This window comes from Rhipicephalus sanguineus, chromosome 5 (genome assembly GCF_013339695.2).
Source record: "Rhipicephalus sanguineus isolate Rsan-2018 chromosome 5, BIME_Rsan_1.4, whole genome shotgun sequence".
Lineage (NCBI taxonomy): Eukaryota > Metazoa > Arthropoda > Arachnida > Ixodida > Ixodidae > Rhipicephalus > Rhipicephalus sanguineus.
The window spans coordinates 189,804,542-189,825,046 of NC_051180.1; the positions used below are offsets into that span (position 1 = coordinate 189,804,542).

Genomic DNA, 20,505 nt, shown 5'->3' on the forward strand with positions numbered 1-20,505 from the left:
GTTTTCACTTTTTGTCTTCGTCTCTTTCAGGGTCTTCTCGATCCCAAGTTTGCGCAACTCCTCGACAATCCGGGCGTACACTGTACTATTCCTTTTGGCTTTACGCAGGTCCCTCAGATTATCTTCCCATAGCCTTATCAGAGCAAGCGTCTCCGTCTGGGTCCAGTGCGCACGCGGAGCTGATGCTATCGCTGCAAACACACGTGCGCGTCAGCGTGTGTTTGTTTACAATATGGCCGACCGCGCCGTCGGCCGGAAGCCTGCGAGTGGTCTCTGTACCACTGAGGTTGAGAGTACAAAGTTTTTTGCGACAGCCTTCCACACAACTGATCTCGTTAAGATCACAGATGCCTTAAAAAACTCAAAATTAATAGCGTGTTTGCATTATTTCTTCTCAAATTGAGAATGCTGAGTGCCACATTTCAAGTAGTCTATGGAATTGAGAGTATACATTCGGTGCTAGCGCGATGGCGAATGTGTTTCTCGAACTCATTCGATCGCCTAAGTCATTCGGTTCTAATGACATTCAATATCGCTGTGTAGCAGCCGCATAATCTCATTAGGTGCGAATATCATTCTGTTCGAATGACATTAAAACGTCCAGTGTGGCAGGGGTATAACAGTGCCTAGAATATACTTACTAGTGTGCCGACCGCGGGCGTCACGGTGGCACGGAGAATGATGTCTTCCGCCGGCGGCCACCAGACGGCGATAGCCGTAGGGACCGTGCTATCCGCCTCGTGCGCTGCTGCTTTCAGCTGTACGGGTGGCGCCACCAACGGCGAACGGTGGCGAAAAGTGGATGCACGCGGCTCATAGAAGCCGTGGGCAAAGCGCGCGTTACTCACCGTTTTTCTATTAATTTTTAATTCTGGTTTGATATTTGCACTGCCGACGCAGCTCCACTAGACAACCATGCCGTTTCTTACGTCGATTGTTCTATATTTGTTTTTAAATGACAGGCCCGGTTTTTTATGCGTGCGAGCGATGCACTGCGTACGTTTCTTACGTGCATGCGTCGAAGTTGTTTGCGTGATCTGTAAACACAGATAAAACAAAAACCTTTGCAATAGAAAACACCATTCTTGTTTTATTGAACACTCCCAACAGTACAACAATGCATATTACGGCTGTATGCCTGCTTAAGAAACGCTCAAGAGACACCCGTTTTTACTTCGCCCAACACTTGCAGCACTCAACTATGCAGCTATATATATAATTATGCCAAGAAAACCGAAATCTCACTTGTTTAACGTTTTAACAGGCGTCACACATCTGCATAATATTACGTGAACGTACCAGAGCAAATGACCAACAAACATTCACACAGCGCTTTTTTATTTCACAGACCGCATTAAAATTATCAGGGAGTTCTAACTGCATTACAATCACATATTTCTGAATATCTAATCACTTTCACCACTGACACCACAATCCTCTATCACATGCCCTTTAAATTAAGTATGGCATAACTCAGATTTATATAAGACGCACACGCGTGCAGTGTGTATTTCGTATGCTCGATGCTCCTTTGGTACGTGAAACTTAACATCAAATGCGATTCTAGAAGTAATGTTCGTGGACTAGCAAGCATAAAGAAGGGCAACTACTTACAGCTTCACTCACCTTTGCAAAAACGGTATTCCAACTACAATTCAATATTAACCGATGCAACAACGATAACAGGGTCATAGCGAGGGGGGGGGGGGTCGTTCAACCCCCCCCACCCCGAAAATTGTCTATTTTGCTTGGGTATATTACACGGACACATACAAACGCACGCACGAAGATACACAAAGTATGGTTGAACCCTCCCCCCCCCAAAAAAAAAAAAATTCTGGCTACGCCCGTGAACGATAACAACACATTTGTTACCGCACAGTCGTATGAAGTTGACGCGCGAGGCCAAGCATGGTACCTTAACTGTAGCACAATCGTGAAGAAATCGCCGCAGCATTAGTAGCATTCATGTCCAGGAATTCGGGACATCGACAACTAGCGCCATCTGTTGTGTTGGCTGCTAAATGGTAGTGTCACTCAATGGGAACCGACCTTTAAACATTTATTGTAGTGTAACGCTTCAATATACGCTTAAATCACTTTGTCCATATGATATGGGAGTCATTATGCCACAGTGCGAGAAATTTTGCTTTATTCCCATTAACTTCCTGGGTTCGAGAGCCACTTTTATGTGCTATGTGAAACTCCATAGGAGATAACTTAAAAATTTATATAAAAACAATGCGCCCTCACCTGCTTAAATCACTGAAGGGACCCAATCTCGATGATTCAATATTTATACCTGTGACGTTTGGCGGATGTCGGCGAAGTTTCTGAGGTTCGACGGGAACTTTTGTCTAAGGTGCATTGCAGCGAAACCACCTTATAGGGGTGCATACGCTTCATAGCGTTTACGGTTGCCCTAAAACAGGTGAAAATGTCAGTGTTTTTATATAAGCTTGTTTTTCTTGAAGCTGCTAAAGATATGGAGGGTATGAATACTGTGAAGATCTTAAGTTGTTAATTAGCAATGAGAAGTCTTAGATTAATTAGAGCAGGTGGTCAAAAATGAGAATAGCTCCCCGTAATTCAAAGTAAGTAAGAATTAAGAAGATATATTGATACGGATACGAATTTTGCTCCACTGGGTGTAAGTAATCAGGGGTACTAATGAATTTAACAATTTACTTAAAACTTATTGGTGAAAGCGGTTAGTACAGAAGGACATGTACATTATATATATATTTAGATATAGTATTGCAATGCACGCCATTAATATTAGATGGCTGTCGCATGCAAATAACTAGCAGTAGATACTGTTATAGCTAGTTAGTAATCAAAGGTATAAGAGATATGGTAATTGTACTCTGTCATTATTAATACTTACACTTTGAGGTAAATAGAAAAGGGGTAAATAAGAATCAACTAATCGGAGGATTGCGTTGTCATGTATTACATGGAAGTGGAGACGAAGAGGATCAAATATATAAGAATCTTAGGTTGCTAATCAGTGATTAGGGGTCTTTTAGCTTAATTACTATGGAAAATTAACAGAGTTGACAATGACCCCCAAGAATTCACACTGAGTGAGATTTACTCAGCAACATTATGCACATTTGCACCCTCACCATATAAGTAATCACTTGTAGTGAATTTACCAATTTTTAAGGTTATAATAGAAATCTTTCAGTATAGAAGGATATGTACATGATATATATCGGGTATTCAATGTATGCAATTACCATCCGAGATAGATAGTTATCTTTAGCGATAGTTATCGATAATTAGTAATCAGGGATAATTTGGGGAAAATCTATGGAACCTAGCAATTAAAGGTATCAAATAAAAGATATGCCAAATATGACGATTATAGTTTATTAGTGATCGTTGTAGGCAGTTGCCAAGTGCGGGTATATGGTCAATAACTTAATAGGTCGACAACATAGTAATGCATCAAATGAAAGCATATAGGAAGAGGCTGAATACATTTGGAATGTTTGCTAATTGGCATTTAGGGGCTCTGCAGCGTAATTAATAATATTTTTTACAGCAGAGTTATGCCCACGCTTTGTACTACTCGCGATGTAGACAAAACACAATCACCATTATGCCGGCGCACTCAGCATAGCTGTGCCTAGTTAAGCCATGTTAATCATAGCCAATTGTAATTAAGTTTAGTTGAGCACGATGAAAACTAATTAGCCAAGCATAATAAAGTCAGAAGGCTAATTAGCCCTAATTAAGCCGAGTTGAGATTCTAGTCTGCGTCGTCATGCCGAGCTCGGCAAGAGATGCCGAGCGATACCGATAGATTAATTATGAATGAGCCTAATTAGTATTAATTGCGTTAATTAACTCATTAGGTATAGATTGACTTTGGTGAAAGCTCGTCGAGATGAAGCCTCGAGTATGTAGGTTATACTAATTAAGCTCATTAGCATAATTAAGCTAATTAAGATATAATTAATGCTAGCTTGACTAGGGATGCAAGTTAACCTAGACCAAGTTCCAAATGTGCAAATTAGACCTATTACATTAATTATTACAATTAATCTGACTAAGCTAATTAACCTATTTGGTGTTGTGACTGCCGAGCGATACCCAATCGAACCCGATCAACGCCTAGTCTATACTCGTGATTACCAATGTGACCCCGTGAACACTTCGTGCATCGGCGTGTGAATGCACGTGTGTCTAGTAAAGCCAAGACCAGCCAAGTGCAGACCAGCTCTGCTCTAGCCCAGGTTTGCGCGACTCATTGCAAGCTGCGCAAATTTTTTAATATTAGGTCAGCTAAGCAGAATTCACAGTAAGAGTATCTTACTAATGTTGATAAACATTCGCACCTTGGTACACAGTGCATTACTAATGAATGGTGACAATGAATTCAACATATGTTCAATTTAGGGGTGAAAGCTGTCAGTGTAGGACATCAGTAAAGTAGATAGATAGTATCTAATCTATGCAGCTATAGATCTCAATCTATGCAGTTACAATACAATGGTGGGAAGTAGTAGAATATCATTCATTATTAGCAGTCATAAATATCATTAATTCGTAATCAATTATAATTATTCGTTTAATATAGATACCATCTATCACCGACAAGTGTCAAAAGGAACGTTTACGAGAGATGACGATTTAAAGGAGTACTGCGTTGAAAACGGCGCGAAAATTGGACGAAGGCTAAGGAAAAAACAACAACACTAGCGCTCGCACATTGATGAGTTATGCAAAACACTGGGTGCAAAAGAGCCTGATGTAAGAGAAACAATATGCAGAAGGGTGTCTTCAAGGGCCAGTTGCTACATGTTACTGCACTCAAAACCGCGCGAAAACGGCAGGAAGGCTAACGAACAAAGGAACAGAGCTTCTGTTGTTTGTTCCTAAGCCTTCGCCCCGTTTTTGCGCTGTTTGAAACGCAGTAACATGTACCAACTGACCCTTCAAGACACCCTTCTGCAATTTAAAGAAGTAATTAAATCTACTGATAGTTTTAGGAAATTAATAATTAAGTGCAGATATATGATAAAAACAAATTGAGGCATATGATTGCAAAGCATCAGATGATAGTCTAAAGAGAGACGGTGAATGCATTGCGAGATTCTTGCTGATGGACCTTTTCAAGCAATCCCAGAAAGCCCCGCGGGAGCATGGCGCACTATGGGAAAAGTTTGTACATCGAGCGAGCCGGCCGTTCGGTCGCCCGCGGCTCGTTGGTGCCGTGGGAGCACGAAACGAAAGGAACGTACACATCGCGGCTTGTTGAATATTCTTACATCGTAAAAGACTATACTTATCCAAACGCATCTGCCTGTATATCTACGCATGAAATGTGAAAGGAATAACACAGTCAGTGTAGGTATTGCCGAGCGTATGTATATCGAACGTAGCAGTTAATCGATATGTGCGTTATCGCGTGCCGATGCCGTCACGACGTTCGTTTGTCAATAATGTGAGCGGAACACCGAATTCATGTTTAGTGTATGAATACTTGGAAGGTACTAATGCGAATGTGTCGTATTGAAATGCCATAGAATTTTCCGCCTCAGCATTTGGTGTCATGAACACTTTTGCGCTTGCTCACTGCGTTTAGCCGTTATGGCGTATTTCAAAGATAATTTCAGTGTTAGAGACTTATCTTGCGCACGACTACACATATCTACGGCATGCATTCACCTGCGAGCAAACACGTGAAAGTACAACCAGCGTTTCTAAAATGCAACAACTGCAGTTAGTATCAACGAAGGGCGCTAGAATCTTATCATTTGTTATATACATGTATACGCCGTGCGATCGACGCGCACACGGTCTAATCAGTCTCTCGAGTACTCTGTAAGTATCACAACCTTACCTTGCGCTCGTCGACAGTGCCGATGGACGTTGATTCCAAGTGGATGCGCGAATTGTATAGACCGCTCCTGGACTTCATCTAGGAAGCCACGTTGTATCGTTTTATTTAATTTTTGCTGCAGGGCTGGGGTCTCAAACGTGACACGCACGTGACTGACTTCGTCCCATCCTTTTATTGGGCATCTCTAGGACGGACGAAGCCTCAAAGGGGTCAAGAGGAAACTGCGCACAGGCAAAAACCGGACCTATGCACACTAAGGGATGAGGAAGGCAAAGTCACTGTCAATATGGATAGGAAAGTTAAAATAGCTAAGGAGCTTTACAAATATCCATACAGAAGCCAGGACAACGAGGACGATAACGTAAGAAGTATATTAGTAGGCCAGAGGAATCGGACAACCCACCAGTAATGACATCGGAAGTAAAGAAATCCTTAGAGGGAACGCAAAGAGGCAATTGCCGCTGGTTAGGATCAGGTAACATCAGATCTGTTGAAAGACGGTGGACATATTGTTTTAGAAAAACTGGCCACCATGTATAGAAAGTGTCTCTTGACGATGAAGGTACGAGAATCTTGGAATAATTTTAAAATCACCTTAATTCATGACAAAGACGACGTCAAGGGCTTGAAATATTACATGCCGATCAGCTTACTGTCCGTTGTGTACAAGCGATTTAAAAATATAGCAAGATTCCGTACAGGCTACTCGACAATAAACACATTCACACGATCAATCAAGTGATAGAGAAATGCGCGGAATATAACCAACCCCGATATATAGCCGTCAGAGATAACGAGAAGGCATTTGATTCGGTCGAGATGGCAGCAGTCATTCAGGCACAACGGAATCAGGGCGTCGACGAACCGTATATAAAAATACTGGAAGAAATCTTACATTTAGGTGCACGTTAAAGAACCCTAAGTGGTCAATAATTCTGCAGCACTCCAGTACGGCGTCCCACATAATCATATCGTGGTTTTGGGACATTAAACGCCACTAGTACTACTACTACTAATAACAATAATAACAATTATTATTATTATTATTATTATTATTATTATTATTATTATTATTATTATTATTATTATTATTATTATTATTATTATTATTAGGACACGCTACAACGCCTGAATGACCCTTCGATGTGGCCCCTCGGATGCCTCTTCAAGCCATTTCGTGGGGAGCTGCGCAATGACATGCTTCATCCCTCTGAGCTAGCGCCTGGAATCGAAAGTGCCGTGTAACGTAGACATATTCTACCAAAATGCTCGGGGTCTGCGTACCAAGACACTCGAGTTTTTCTCTAATGTTCTTTCGTCTTCTTTTCCTATTATCGCTATTTCTGAAACCTGGCTCGGCACTGAAATTCCCTCATCGGACTTTTTTCCCCCGACCTACACCACCTTCCGCCGTGACCGAGATTTCAGTGAAACCAAACAGAAAGGCGGTGGCGTGCTGATTGCCATTGACAATTCACTGAAATCCGTTAGACGGAAAGACCTAGAAACTATCGAAGAATCGATCTGGCTAGAAATCAACCTTGAGCGCCGTGAAAAATTGTTGATTGGATGCTTCTATTTACCGCCCAGCATTTCCCCTGCCTCGTTTCACGATGTCATGTCTTCTATTGAACTTGTGATATCTTCTCATAGTGGGCACAGAATTATTGTTCTTGGGGATTTCAATGCACCTGGAATTGACTGGAGCACGCTTACCTTTTCTCATTACAATCATTTCACAGAGAAAAAGTGCAGCCTGCTCTTGGACTTTCTGGCGTTTAATTCCCTAGTGCAACATAATTCAGTCGTCAATTCCAGTGGCAACGTCTTAGACCTGTGTGTGTCAAACGATCAACCCCTTGAAGTTTCCCGCTCCAACATCTCTCTTGTACGTCCGGACAAATTCCACCCACCACTTAACGTAAGATTATCTGCATCAGCCGAAACAACGAGCTACAGCAGTTACGTAAACAAATCTCCAAGATTTGCGTTCAAGCGAGGTGATTACACGGGCCTCTATCATCACTTGTCCACCGTTGAGTGGTCACAGGTTACTGACAAACCTAATGTTGATGACCAGGTTGATCGGTTTACGGAGCTTGTACTGAGCAGCATGCTTAATTTTATTCCCCAGTATACACCTCACCAACGTAAATATCCCCACTGGTTCTCATCTGAACTTATCAGTGCACTGAAGCATAAAGATCACGCACACAGGAAATCTAAATGTTCTCCATCCAGCGAGTGGAAGGAAGAGTTCAGCTTTTTTCGAACTCTCTCTAAACGCCTATATAAACGGGATCATAGTTCGTACATTGAATTCTTAGAAAAAAGCGCCTCTGACAGGCCGGCTGAGTTTTGGAAGTATGTACGTAAACGGTCTAGCAAAAGCGGAGAGTCCTTCAGACTACTAGACTCAAATGGGGTAGAAGTGCATGCCGTCGCTGACTGTTTTGCCACACATTTCTCATCCGTTTATAAGGCCTCAGACTCCAGCACTGATATCAGACAACAGCCCAAGGCAGTTAGCTCATCCAGTGCTTTGTCGCTGGATGAAAATCTTATCAGCGAATGCATTAAGCGCTTAAAACCATCCTTATCATGTGGCCCAGATGGCATCCCCTCCGCCATACTAAAAGCATATGGTACTATATTTGTCCCAGTACTGACTACGATATTTAATAACTGCCTGGACACTTCCACATTTCCTAGCATGTGGAAAACTGCTCGTGTTTTCCCAGTATTTAAGTCGGGCTCTAAGACAGATGTTTCTAATTATCGACCGATTTCTCTACTATGTGCCACATCAAAGATCTTCGAACTGGCTCTTCACAAAATATTGTCTTTTAGTGTGAAAAACTCATTGATTCCAAATCAACATGGTTTCCTTGCTGGCCGCTCAACTACCACAAATCTTGCTAGTTTCATGACGCAGATCTCCACACCTATTTCTCAGAGAGGACAGGTTGACGTAATCTACTGTGACCTGAGCAAGGCTTTTGACGTAGTCAGCCACACACTGATTATGGTTAAACTTGCGAACTTTGACGTTGACTTGTCGATTGTGAATCTCTTGCACAGCTATCTGCTCAATAGATCTTGTTATGTTGCCGTAAATGGCCAAACCTCTTCTTTGTATAAAGTGACTAGTGGGGTCCCTCAAGGGTCGGTATTAGGCCCACTCCTATTTTTAATTTACGTTAATGATGTTTCTTTTGCCATTCGTAATTCTTCTTTCCTCTTGTATGCCGATGACATCAAGATATTTAAGGAAATTCATTCAGTTAACGACTGTCGCTTGCTGCAGTCAGATTTGTGTTCTTTTTCCGAATGGTGCAACGGCAATAACCTTTCTCTAAATACCTCAAAGACAAAATTCATGTCTATCACTCGCAAAACATCTAGCGTGTCATTTCAATACTTTGTCAATTCTGTGCCGTTATGCAAGGTTTATGAAATCAGTGATCTTGGTGTTGTTGTTGACAGCGCGTTAAACTTTTCTTCTCACGTTAAGCGTGCTGCTATGCGGGGCCTTCGTTCTCTCGGATGTGTTTGTACAATATCTCGAGAATTCAGGTCTCCCATGGCCCTACACAAATTGTACACGGCAATATGTCTTCCGCAACTTGAGTATGCGTCCGTGATATGGAATGGCATTGCTCAATCCAGCGGTAACACCATTGAACGAGTAGAGAAAAAATTCCTCAGCATATATAACCATCGCTTTGCTAAAAATGACTCTGGATCTCGTTCAAATACTGCTGAATCATTATCACTGCCATCACTTCACTGCCGACGAGATCGTTCTGATCTCTTATTTCTCTACAAGCTAGTCCACGGTATCATATCCTGCCCTGTACTTCTCAATTGTGTTAATTTTCGAATTCCGCGTAAGTTAACCAGAGAGAACAGACCGTTTCATGTACCCGCCTGCTTCTTCCAACACTCTACCGTTCACAGAATACAAAGTCTTTATAATATTAATTTTCTTGATCTTGACGTTTTTCATAGTCCACAATCATTGTTTTTATCCGAGCTTTGCACTGTTTTGACATAGTATGGCACAATGTACAAAGTCTTCCCTTCTCCGTCTTTCCGCATAGTTGTATATGTGCAATCTAATTTTTTTATTTCCCTTCAATATTTCTCATATTGTCTTATTTTACTCCTCCGCTTTTGTGTTCATTTCTCTTTGTCTACGTGTTTTTGCTCTTTTTATTTCTGAAGACTGTCTGTATTGTATTGTTGATTTTTATTGTTTTTTTTTTTGCGTGCGCCTGCATAAAGACCTCACGGTTGTTCCTGGGCACGTTAAATAAATGATTGATTGATTGATTGATTGATTGATTGATTGATTATTATTATTATTATTATTAGTAGTAGTAGTAGTAGTAGCAATAGTAGTAGTAGTAGTAGTAGTAGTAGTATTACTAAGGCGTGAAAGTCGTAGAGTGTTGGTTTATGTAAATTGAATTACCACAAATGAAAGCTTGAAGCATTTATATTCAACCTGTTTTATTGTTTTCTCCACGGTGCATCGGTTTAAACCGCACTCGTATTAAGCGTCTAGTCGGGTTGTGGATATCACAACTTGCAATCTCACTGCAAAAAAATATATATACAGAAACCAGGGGGAGCCATTTCTTTACTTGTACACCGCCAAAATGCAGACACCGCCAAAATACGGACACACTGCGCTGTAGCTTTTCGGATGCGACAGCAGCCCCAGAAGATGGCCTAGCGAATAAAGCAAGCAAGACTAGAGGAATATCATAGCCTTCTCCCTTTATATCTCGATTTTTTTTTATCCTGTGGCAAGAGCATAAGTAATTCCGAAGTATCCATGTGCGCATTCACATGGATACTTCCGAATTATTGATAAGCAGATGCTTGTGATGGAACATGCAGAATATTAATTTGGGCAGAACTCTGTGTGTGACATTCGCGCATTAATGATGACGCGTGTGTGCGAGGTTGTTTTTCCTGCATTATTTTTGTTGCCCCCAAGCGGCCTACGTAAACAATAATAATTCAAGGGTCTTTACGTGCCATAACCCCATTGTCATTATCGCCAAGCCGCAGTGGGAGATTCTGTGATAGGTTTAAACACCCGGGGGTCTAGAACGTGCATCTAACAGACCTAAGTAAGCATGTGTTCTTGCATTTCGTCCCCGCCGGAATACGACCGCCGTGGCAGGGAATAGAACACGCGACCTCGCTACTCAGCAGCGCCACACTTTATCAGCCAATTGCTTCCAAGGCGTTGGCGGCGTTAACAAAAAATCATCACGTGATGACATCATGATGCGACGTTATTATGACGTCACACATTCCCAAAATCACGTAATTATGACGGCATGATGACGTCACATGACGTGACTTCATCACATGACACCGTCGCATTGCACTGCCTCTGTGATCGGTTGGCCAATCACGGAGGCAGTGCAAAACCACGTTAGGTGCAGAAAGCTTTTGCACGAGAGTGGGGCAGAACAGACACATCGAATGACGACAAGAAGAAAACTTTCACCTTCGAGTCGTCTTAGTCTAATGCATAAGGGGCCCAGTGCGTTTTTTTTTATACGAATGATAGGCCTTAGTCTACATGAAGTACTACTCGCAAACGTAGTCACGAGGCGTGCGCTTTCGATCTTTCCATGGTATGGCGCGAGCACACGCTTCCAAGCTCACCGGGTCACTAGGAGCTTTGAAAATCACAAGCCATACAACACTGCCCTCTTAATTAAGGATATTACTTAGCAGCCTCTAGTCTTTATTGGCATTACTGTACGATTGAGACGATGGCAATGAGTGATGCGAGGAAACCGAAGAATTTCATCATGTAAGATTTCTGACAAATTCGGTCCGTCACTTAGCAGGCGAATATCGTGTCTACTAAGTATGAAAATAATCAAAAGTAGGCCATGCCTTTAAGAGGGGGGGGGGGGTCACACTTTCTGCGAGATGTGAGTCGCGCACTGCAACACACTGATTTCAGCGTCATTGACTGCAGCACGTGGCTTCAGTTAAGCTCCCATTGCGAGAAGCTCAATGCGGCCACTCTAGAAGCGCCACGAACCAACACAGAAAAAAGTGGGGCTCATCACGTAAGTAAAACAAAGTATGTACATTGCCTACGGTACGTAACGAAATGCAGGGAAAGAACTCCGCTTGTAGACTTGCAGACCATCGCCGTGGTATAGGTAAGGCCTGCGTTAATAATATCCGGGATTTAACGTCCCAAAACCACGATATGAGAGGCGCCGTAGTGGAGTGCTCCGGAATACTTGACCATCCGGTGTTCTTTAACGTGCACTAACATCGCACAGTACACGGACCCCTAGCATTTCGCATTCATCGAAATGCGACCGCCGCGGCCAGGATCGAACTCGCGACCTTCCGGTTAGCAGCCGAGCACCATATTTACTGCTCCACCGAGGCGGACAAGGCCTGCGTTGACAGCAATGTTTACCTTCTGGCAGCACGGTAACAGGGCAGTTCAATGCCTTGCAACTGTTATAATAGTGGGTACACCCCGCTATTGTAAGAGTTGCACACACATAGCGATGTGTATGTGTGCTTCTTTTCGTTTTCTGTCCCCTCTCGGCGCGCTTTTTCACGCTCAACAGTGACCTAATTGACTAAAAAAAGAAAGATATTCGTGGAAGGTTGCTCAGCTTGCCTTTAACAACTTTCAGTGTAATCCACTATTTGAGAAACATCGCCTCGTGAGGTGCTACGTTGTCTATCGGTAAACAAAGGCACGACACAGAGAATAAACATAAAACGGCTTTTCTAGAACCTTCCACGTCACTTGCTCACATAAGCAAAAGATTTCAACTCGTAATGAAAATATTAAATGAGTCCTGACGAGAGACTTTTTAACGAACTTTACCATGTAAAAATAGAAACAAGCTATTTTGTCTAGAATAAAACTGGCCGCAAGAACCGGGTTTCAAGCCGCGACCTCCAGCAATTCTACAGAGCAGCATAATATAATAATAATAATAATTGTTGGGGTTTAGCGTCCCAAAACCCCGATATGATTATGAGAGACGCCGTAGTAGAGGGCTCCGGAAATTTCGATCACCTGGGGTTCTTTAACATACACCTAAATCTAAGTACACGGGCCTCTAGCGTTTTCGTCTCCATCGAAAATATGGCCGCCGCGGCCGGTATTCGATCCCGTGACCAGTAGGTCAGCAGTCGAGCACCTTATTCACTAGACCACCCTGAAGGGTTGCAGATCAGCATAGGCAGTCAAACAAGAAGGCGGGTTTCACGATACTTTATATCAGTCTAATCTGTTTCATCCCTCTTTCACCAACACTTAGCGGAGAGGAAAACGCGGCCTGGGTAGCATGTCATGAGCATAATGAAGTCGGTGCTTTCCGGCGTCTTTTGTTATCGACTAAAACACGTTCTTGGGCTAGTTGGTGCATGGTCTGACAAAAATTTGGAGGCACAAAGGAACGAGGACAAGAAATGACAGGACTGGTGCCAAACTAAAAACTGTTTTATTGGAAAGAACATTGCATTCCAGGTAGCTTCACGCGCATGGGCGAGTCACATTGACAATCATGGTAACAGAATGACAACCTACTTTGAGTTATCAAGACTTGTCTAAAAAGTGCAATTCGTTGCGATATAAATTCAAGGAAGGCACACTAACACATTGGGCACCCTTCTTATTTATGCAAAAAGCCTCCAACAATTCTCTGGCCACCTGGTTTCGAATTTTCCCAAGCACCCTGGTATCGAAAAACCGGGGCGCGCATGCGCAGGACTTGCAGTGCGAAGGCAAGTGTAAACCAGATACATTGTTAAGGGAGGCTTCATGTTCCATTAATCGGATATTTAAACATCGACCAGTGTGGCCGATGTATGTCCTACCACAGCTGAGGGGTATTTCGTAAACCACCCCAAGTATGCATGGGCAATACGGTTTTACATGCTGTATGTCACAGGCGGCCTTATTGTTTTTCTCAGACGCACGGGCGCATAGCCGCGAGAGCTTGTTAGGGGCGCTGTTGAAACTAAGGTGACTTTATTAAAATGATTCTTTTTAAGATCATTGAACAATATTGTGCTTGCAAAGGTATTGTTGCTTTACCTCTGCTGGTAATTGAGCTCTACCCTAGCAAAAAAGACCAATAGAAAAAACCAATAGGCTATTTGGTTATTGACACCTATAGACCTATTCGGACCTATAGACCTATTTGGACAAATAGGCTTATTGGTCCAAATACCAATAGGCATATTTGGCACTATAGACCTATAGACCAATATGGACCTATAGGCCTGTTGGCATGTGCTATTTAAAGAGGTTGCTGGTGCACTAGCCATAGAAACATCAGAATAAATAATGTTGACAAGATTTATTGCGACTTCAAGATCTGTCCTTTGGTGACATCAGCAATCTTCATAGCGAGGATTTTGCGTAAGGCGCGGTGCCGCAGCTGTAGTTCAGCCCCTGCACAATGCTGCTGCAGGTAGTGCTTGAAGAAATCTGGGGGAAAAAATGGCAGACTACATATTAAACTCCCACACTCAGTGTTGGAGACTTCTGTTATATAACCCATCTACAAATTAAGACTCACAAGAAGAAAGAGAAGTGCAATTACTGCGGAAACATGTCAGGCCTATACTGCACACGAGTAAAAGCTAGTTAGCTCATCTCTCCTTCACCCTTTTTTTTGCTTCTCACTAAACTGTTGCACAGAGAAAGCTAGTGTTCACTTAGCTATACCTTAATTGCCATGTACAGCCATTCATGCTCACATGGTTGTGGTATTTCATACTACAGCACTAAATATACACAACATAGGATTACGGAAAAAGCGTACACCTCAATGAAATGCACAGAATCAGCACATACCACTGAGTGCTTCATACTTGAGGCTATCCAATGCTGGCTTGGGGTCTGTTTTTGTGCGGTTAGACACCGAGCCTGTTACGCTGCGACCAAGAAGTCCCGCAGTCGAAAAAATTGCAACTGATGCTTCCCGCACAAAGATACTGTCCTTAGGACGGCTCATCAGATGATTGAAGGCTGCCCTTGAAATTTCAACTCCGTTTCCCAGGAACACCTGAAATAAATAATGCATAGCAAAACCACGCTGTTTATCCCTTACTGCTTAGAGATTCACTGCAAACAAACCAAACTATGACATACGTACCTCAGTGCCAACAGTTGCAAAGGGCACCAAATTTCCCTCCTCGGGAGCTTTTTTCTTGCACACCACTGCACCATCTTCAGGTGAAGGTGGCACGAGCACTTCATCTGGGAATTCTTTGTCACTTTTTTCTGGAGTGTTGGGCACCCTAGAAAGGACTGTGTTTGCGACTGCTGCGGTGCGCTGAACTTCTCTGCTCTCTGGGAATGTGCCAACCTTGCTGCACCGCATTTGTTCTGCATAGAGAAGGTCCATGAAGCTCAAGTTGTGCACATGAAGGATGACTGCTCTTGAAACGAAGCACTATACCAAGTGCACATTCTATTATGCACACAATGCTTCCTGCTGATTGAACCATGCAATTAAACAAGTGAGTGAAAAATATGAAACTACACCTGTTTCAAAAATTTTGCTGCACAGTGCCTTTTCCAGCATCGCAATGCGCTCATGCAGTCGTTTGTTTTCCTCCCTCAGGTTCTCTAATTCATCCTCATCCTTGGCACACAGAAGTTGCAGGTTTCTTTTTTTGAAGCGCTCCTCTTTTTCTTGCACGCTGTGCAGTGGTTTCTTGATGGCCTGCACATACAAAAACAGTTACATTGACCAAACTGCTCATCTAAGAAAGGGACCATAATGATTGCAAAAAAGAAAGCGAAGAAATAAATCACCATCCATCGTTAGATTTCTCAGGCTAAAAACTCTGCAACTTATTACTATGATTAGAGATGTCTTGAAGTATGTACTACGCGTGCATGCTATGGACAATCAGCCCGCATCTTTATAAATTACGAAACACGTGCCCGAGCACGCACTCGTCATCCAGCACAACATAATGAGAGAGCAGTGGCATTTCTTCTATTACCTAGCTGCCCTTCGACGTTTGCTTTGTTGATCGACAGCACGCGAGTGGAAAGAAAAAAAAAGAAAACGCGACAGTAGTTTTGGTGCCCACAATGTGTTAATATCAAATTCAGATGAAGTAGTTTTCATCGGTCAGCGTGTCACAAGGATCATTAAGATCAATGAAGCATTTTCCACAGGGGTGCAAGCAAAAGATAAAGCGTGTCCTATCAGTTGCCTTTGTTCTATTTCCTCGCTGCGGCATCTTTCAACGTGTTACCAACAAAGCTATTTCCCTCGTGTTACTTTTGACGCACAACTATGGCAATTGTACGCCATGAATATGCATTGGAGCGTCGTGAACCCATCCAAAAACATGCTCCTAGGGCAACAGGGCACTCGATCTGGCCACATCGTCGTCTAGAGGGTTCGAGTTAAAAGTACAAGTACCTTTGGTTCCCACTCATCACTCGAGCTCGCGTCGCTGTCGTCCGAGGGAGGTGGCGGTATGGGCACTCTCTTGCCGCGCTTCTCAGCATCTTCTCTTGAGGCTGCATGCAGTATTGAAGCACTGAGAACAGATCTAACGCTCCCAGAAGTAAAGATTACTTACCGTACAGGCGCACAACTTGTGCTTTGAAGTAATCACTTTGGACCTCATCTTGCCAGAAGACTTCGTACCATTTGTTCTCAAAGTCATCCTTGTGTTTAGGGTTGAAGTTACGAAAGTCTGTTGTCTCAACAACAGCTCGATGATTGTCATCGCGGAAGCGTACGTACGCGTACATGACAGCGTGAACAGACACGAGGATGAGACGATGACAAAGGATGATGGCACGAAACCGTATAGTCACGAGTACACGTGAGGCACAAATGAACCAAGTCATTGCTAATATTTTGCACGTGCGCGCTCAGCAGTGATGCTGCCGATGCCAATCCGGCCGCCGTGGCTGCTGCTAACGACGCCGACAAGCACGGCTCCGTTTGCGTATCTTTTTTGTAAATACGCGTTTCTAAGCTAAATTTAGGAAATAAATAATATTAATTAAGCAATAAAAATTTTCGGAATATTAATAAAAAAATTGCTTTAGTGGTCTACTACGCTCGGCGGGCAGCTGCACGCGCACATGCTGCGCCCCCAAAACACATCTAAGCCACCGGCTAAGTCAAGCCAGGCCAAGCAAAATTGTCTTGTGTTCTGTGGATCTGTGATTTTGTTTTCGGCTACTGCTGTGGTGTGTCTGTGAATCCGTTTCAATCATTCTGGCTGCCATGGATGATGCTGAAGATTCCGCCGACGCCAGCGAAGCTAGCCCTTCTACCGCTGTCACTGAAGCTGAAGCTGCCAACTCCGTGCACCCTCGCGCGAGGAAACGAAAACGCTATCTGGAGCCGGGGCAACTTTGTGTAGTTCCGCGAACCACGCTGCGATATCAAGACATAAATCTGAAGCAGCGTGCAAGCGGAACAAACACCGTCAGTGACTTGCTGCGGACCTCGAGCAACAAGTGCTGCGACCCACAGCACGGATCGCATATAGCTGCCGCCACATCTCGCGACGAGACGGAAAATGATACCGCAGTGTGCAACTCTTCGGGAGACTCGCAAAGTGAGACTGCTCTTTTTGGCAGTGAATCAGAAAATAGCAGTGACAGCAGAATACGTCACGACCCCAGCAGCGACGCGCATGCTTTCGAAACTAGTGGTGAATGCAATGACGACGCTGATGCTGAAAGCGCGCAACAAGGTGACGCAGAAGAATTCTGCAATATGTTTTCTGATGAACGCCTCCCAAACGTCGATTTGACTGTCAGAGACGCCATGCTCATTTTAATGGCCTATTCTGCATCCGTCGGCCTGAACTGGGTGCATATGGAAAAGTTAGTTTCAGTAATTAATCTTTTTTTGGGCAAGTCTGTGCTGCCCACGTCGCAGTATCTTATCCGTAAGGTATGGAAGAAGTGGAAAGAAGACATGCTCACAGACCACTTCTACTGTGAGCATTGTGGGAAAATTGTCCCTAATGAAGAAGGTGCAAAAGAGTACAGCTGCCCATCTTGCAATGCTAACAGTTCAAGCAATGTGTTCACGACTGTGAGCATAAAAAAACAGATAGAGGTGCACCTCTCCGACCCAAAGGTGGCAAATGCCCTTCTAAACTCATTGAAGAAGGTGCAGGCAGACAGTGCCTCCCAGAGCAGCAATGTCCCATTGAGGGACGTCAGTGATGGAAGGCTTTACAAGCACCTGAGGAAGGACGCATCTTGGTGGGACCTCTCCCTTACTTTTAACACCGATGGTGCCAGAGTATTCAAGAGCAGCAAATGCACACTGTGGCCTATACAGGCAGTTATAAATGAACTTCCTGTCGCAGTGCGGTGGAGCCATGTCTTACTCTGTGGACTTTATTTCGGAAAGGGCCACCCGAAAATGCAGCCATTTCTTCAAGTATTTGCCGACGCCATCAATGAGCCAGTAACGGTAAACTGGGAATGTGATGGAAAAGTTTTCAAGTCCAGAATACGGGCAATCTGCTGTTGTGTTGACGCTCCTGCAAGGGCTGCTGTGCTCAACATGAAGCAGTTCAATGGGTACTACGGATGCAGCTACTGCCACCATAAGGGTGCCCTTGTTGGTCGTAAGTATATTAAAACATATCTCTTGAGTGTTGCGAGCATCTATCACACCTGCAAAATATGTTGTAGTCATACAACGTATTTGGACAGCCTGATGCATTTTATTGTATGCATATGTCCAATAGAGCAGCAGCAAATGGCCTTATTTGCTTGTCCAATTAAAATATGTTAATCATAGTCCGTAAAATGCATGATAGCAGTAATTAGCTCTCACTGACAGCTCCTGAAATTTCATCTGTGTAACTGCACTTACTGTTGAGGTCACATTTTAACTGGTCACATTAACACCTGTCTTTACTTGTGTCTGCTCTTTATATTCTACTGAAGGATGCTGTTGTCAAGGAAGATGTCTGCAAAGCTATGGATGGCATTTCAAGCTTTGTTATCCCCTGTACATGTTTTTTTTTAGGCACTGTGAAGTACCCAGTCAGTGGAGCACTGCCAACAGCACGGACAGACAGCACCGTAAGAAAGGACATGCAGCTTGCAGCATCAACTGGAGGGCTGTCTCACGGATTCAAAGGGTACTCTCCTCTTGCCCGCCTGCATAACTTTGACCTTGTCTGGAGTGTTTCTCCTGACTATATGCACTGCGTCCTGGAAGGAGTTTGTAAGCAGCTGGCCGAGGCCTGGTTTGGAGCACCAAGATCTGCTGCATATATTGGTGAGCCCTCTACTGTGCGACAGGTGAACTTCAGGCTTCTTGGCATGACACCACCACAGTGGGTAACAAGACTACCACGTGCTATTGAGGAGAGAGCACTTTGGAAAGCTAGCGAGTGGAAGTGGTGGCTTCTCTTCTACGCTGTGCCATGCCTGGATGGCATTTTGCCTGATACGTATCATGAGCATCTGTCTTTACTTGTGTCTTCTGTTTATCTTCTACTGAAGGATGCTGTTGTCAAGGAAGATGTCTGCAAAGCTATGGACGGCATTTCAAGCTTTGTTATCCGCGCTCAGGAGCTCTACAGTGAAGCAGCAATGACGTTTAACGTACATCAATTGCTGCACCTTCCAAATAGCGTTTTGGAGCTGGGTCCCTTGTGGTCACACTCAACATTCATTTTTGAGTCGGGCAATGGGTTTTTACTGCGACTCATATCTGATGCAAATGGTGTCCCTAAGCAAGTTCTTGAGCGCTTTGTAATGAAAGCTCAAATTGCAAAGCTTGCAAATACACTTCAACTTAGTGAATGTGCAAAAGTGCTGTGCAAAGAGTTGATGCCACCACCTGCAGCTGCTGATGATAACATGGGACCCAGGCTGCTTGGAAAGGGAATAGTGTTGGAAACACTTGAACAGGACGAACAGGTAGCTTGTATTCAACGACTTGGCTATGTACCCAATTCAGTGACAAGCTACCAACGTGCGGAGGTCCACAGCCAGCGCATTCATGCTACAAATTACAGGCGTGCCAAAAAGACTAGCAACTGTGTCTTCAGCAGCATAGACGGACAACATTATGCCTTGGTAAAAGCCTTACAGCTGTTGGACGGCACTTGTGTTTTGATATGCACACGCATGGACTGTCAAATGTATAAAAATTTGCCTCACATGTATGTGTGTAAACAAGCAGCTCAAAAGGTAGTGCTTTTTCCACATGAAGTTAACAGAGTTTCTGTTTTATTGACAGTTGGCAGTCAGCAGTTTGTGGCGGATATGCCGAATATGTGGGAACGGGATTGAAGAGAAGTGTTTTGTAAAGGGTTGGTCTAGTAGCAAACTAAGGAAATGCTTTCATTTATTTCTGTAGTGCTTTTACAATTCACATGTGTAAAAAGAGGTTCATTTCACTTGCTATATAACGTTTTGTGAGCTTTGATATGTTTTAACTGCGTTAGTTTTGTGAATAATGAGGGGATGTGCCTCAGCATTGAATGTTAACTAAAGTGCAAAATTCAGCAGGCTTTAGTCACCTTAACAATTTCTAATTTTTGCATTTATAGCAGTATTTTTAGTGATCTTCATGAACTTGCAGGTTTTAAATTGGCACTGCCTA

The 20,505-nt window shown here is 43.4% G+C and overlaps 1 protein-coding gene across 1 annotated transcript; it reads left to right on the plus strand.

Annotated features, from left to right (window-relative positions):
• The first annotated feature begins 17,127 nt into the window (after positions 1 to 17,127).
• On the plus strand, positions 17,128 to 20,279 carry LOC119395150 (uncharacterized). Its single transcript, XM_037662438.2, has 2 exons — positions 17,128 to 18,508; positions 18,916 to 20,279. Exons 1-2 carry the CDS (start codon positions 17,143 to 17,145, stop codon positions 20,190 to 20,192), a joined length of 2,643 nt encoding a protein of 880 aa, XP_037518366.2. The 5' UTR covers positions 17,128 to 17,142; the 3' UTR covers positions 20,193 to 20,279.
• Positions 20,280 to 20,505: the final 226 nt, after the last annotated feature.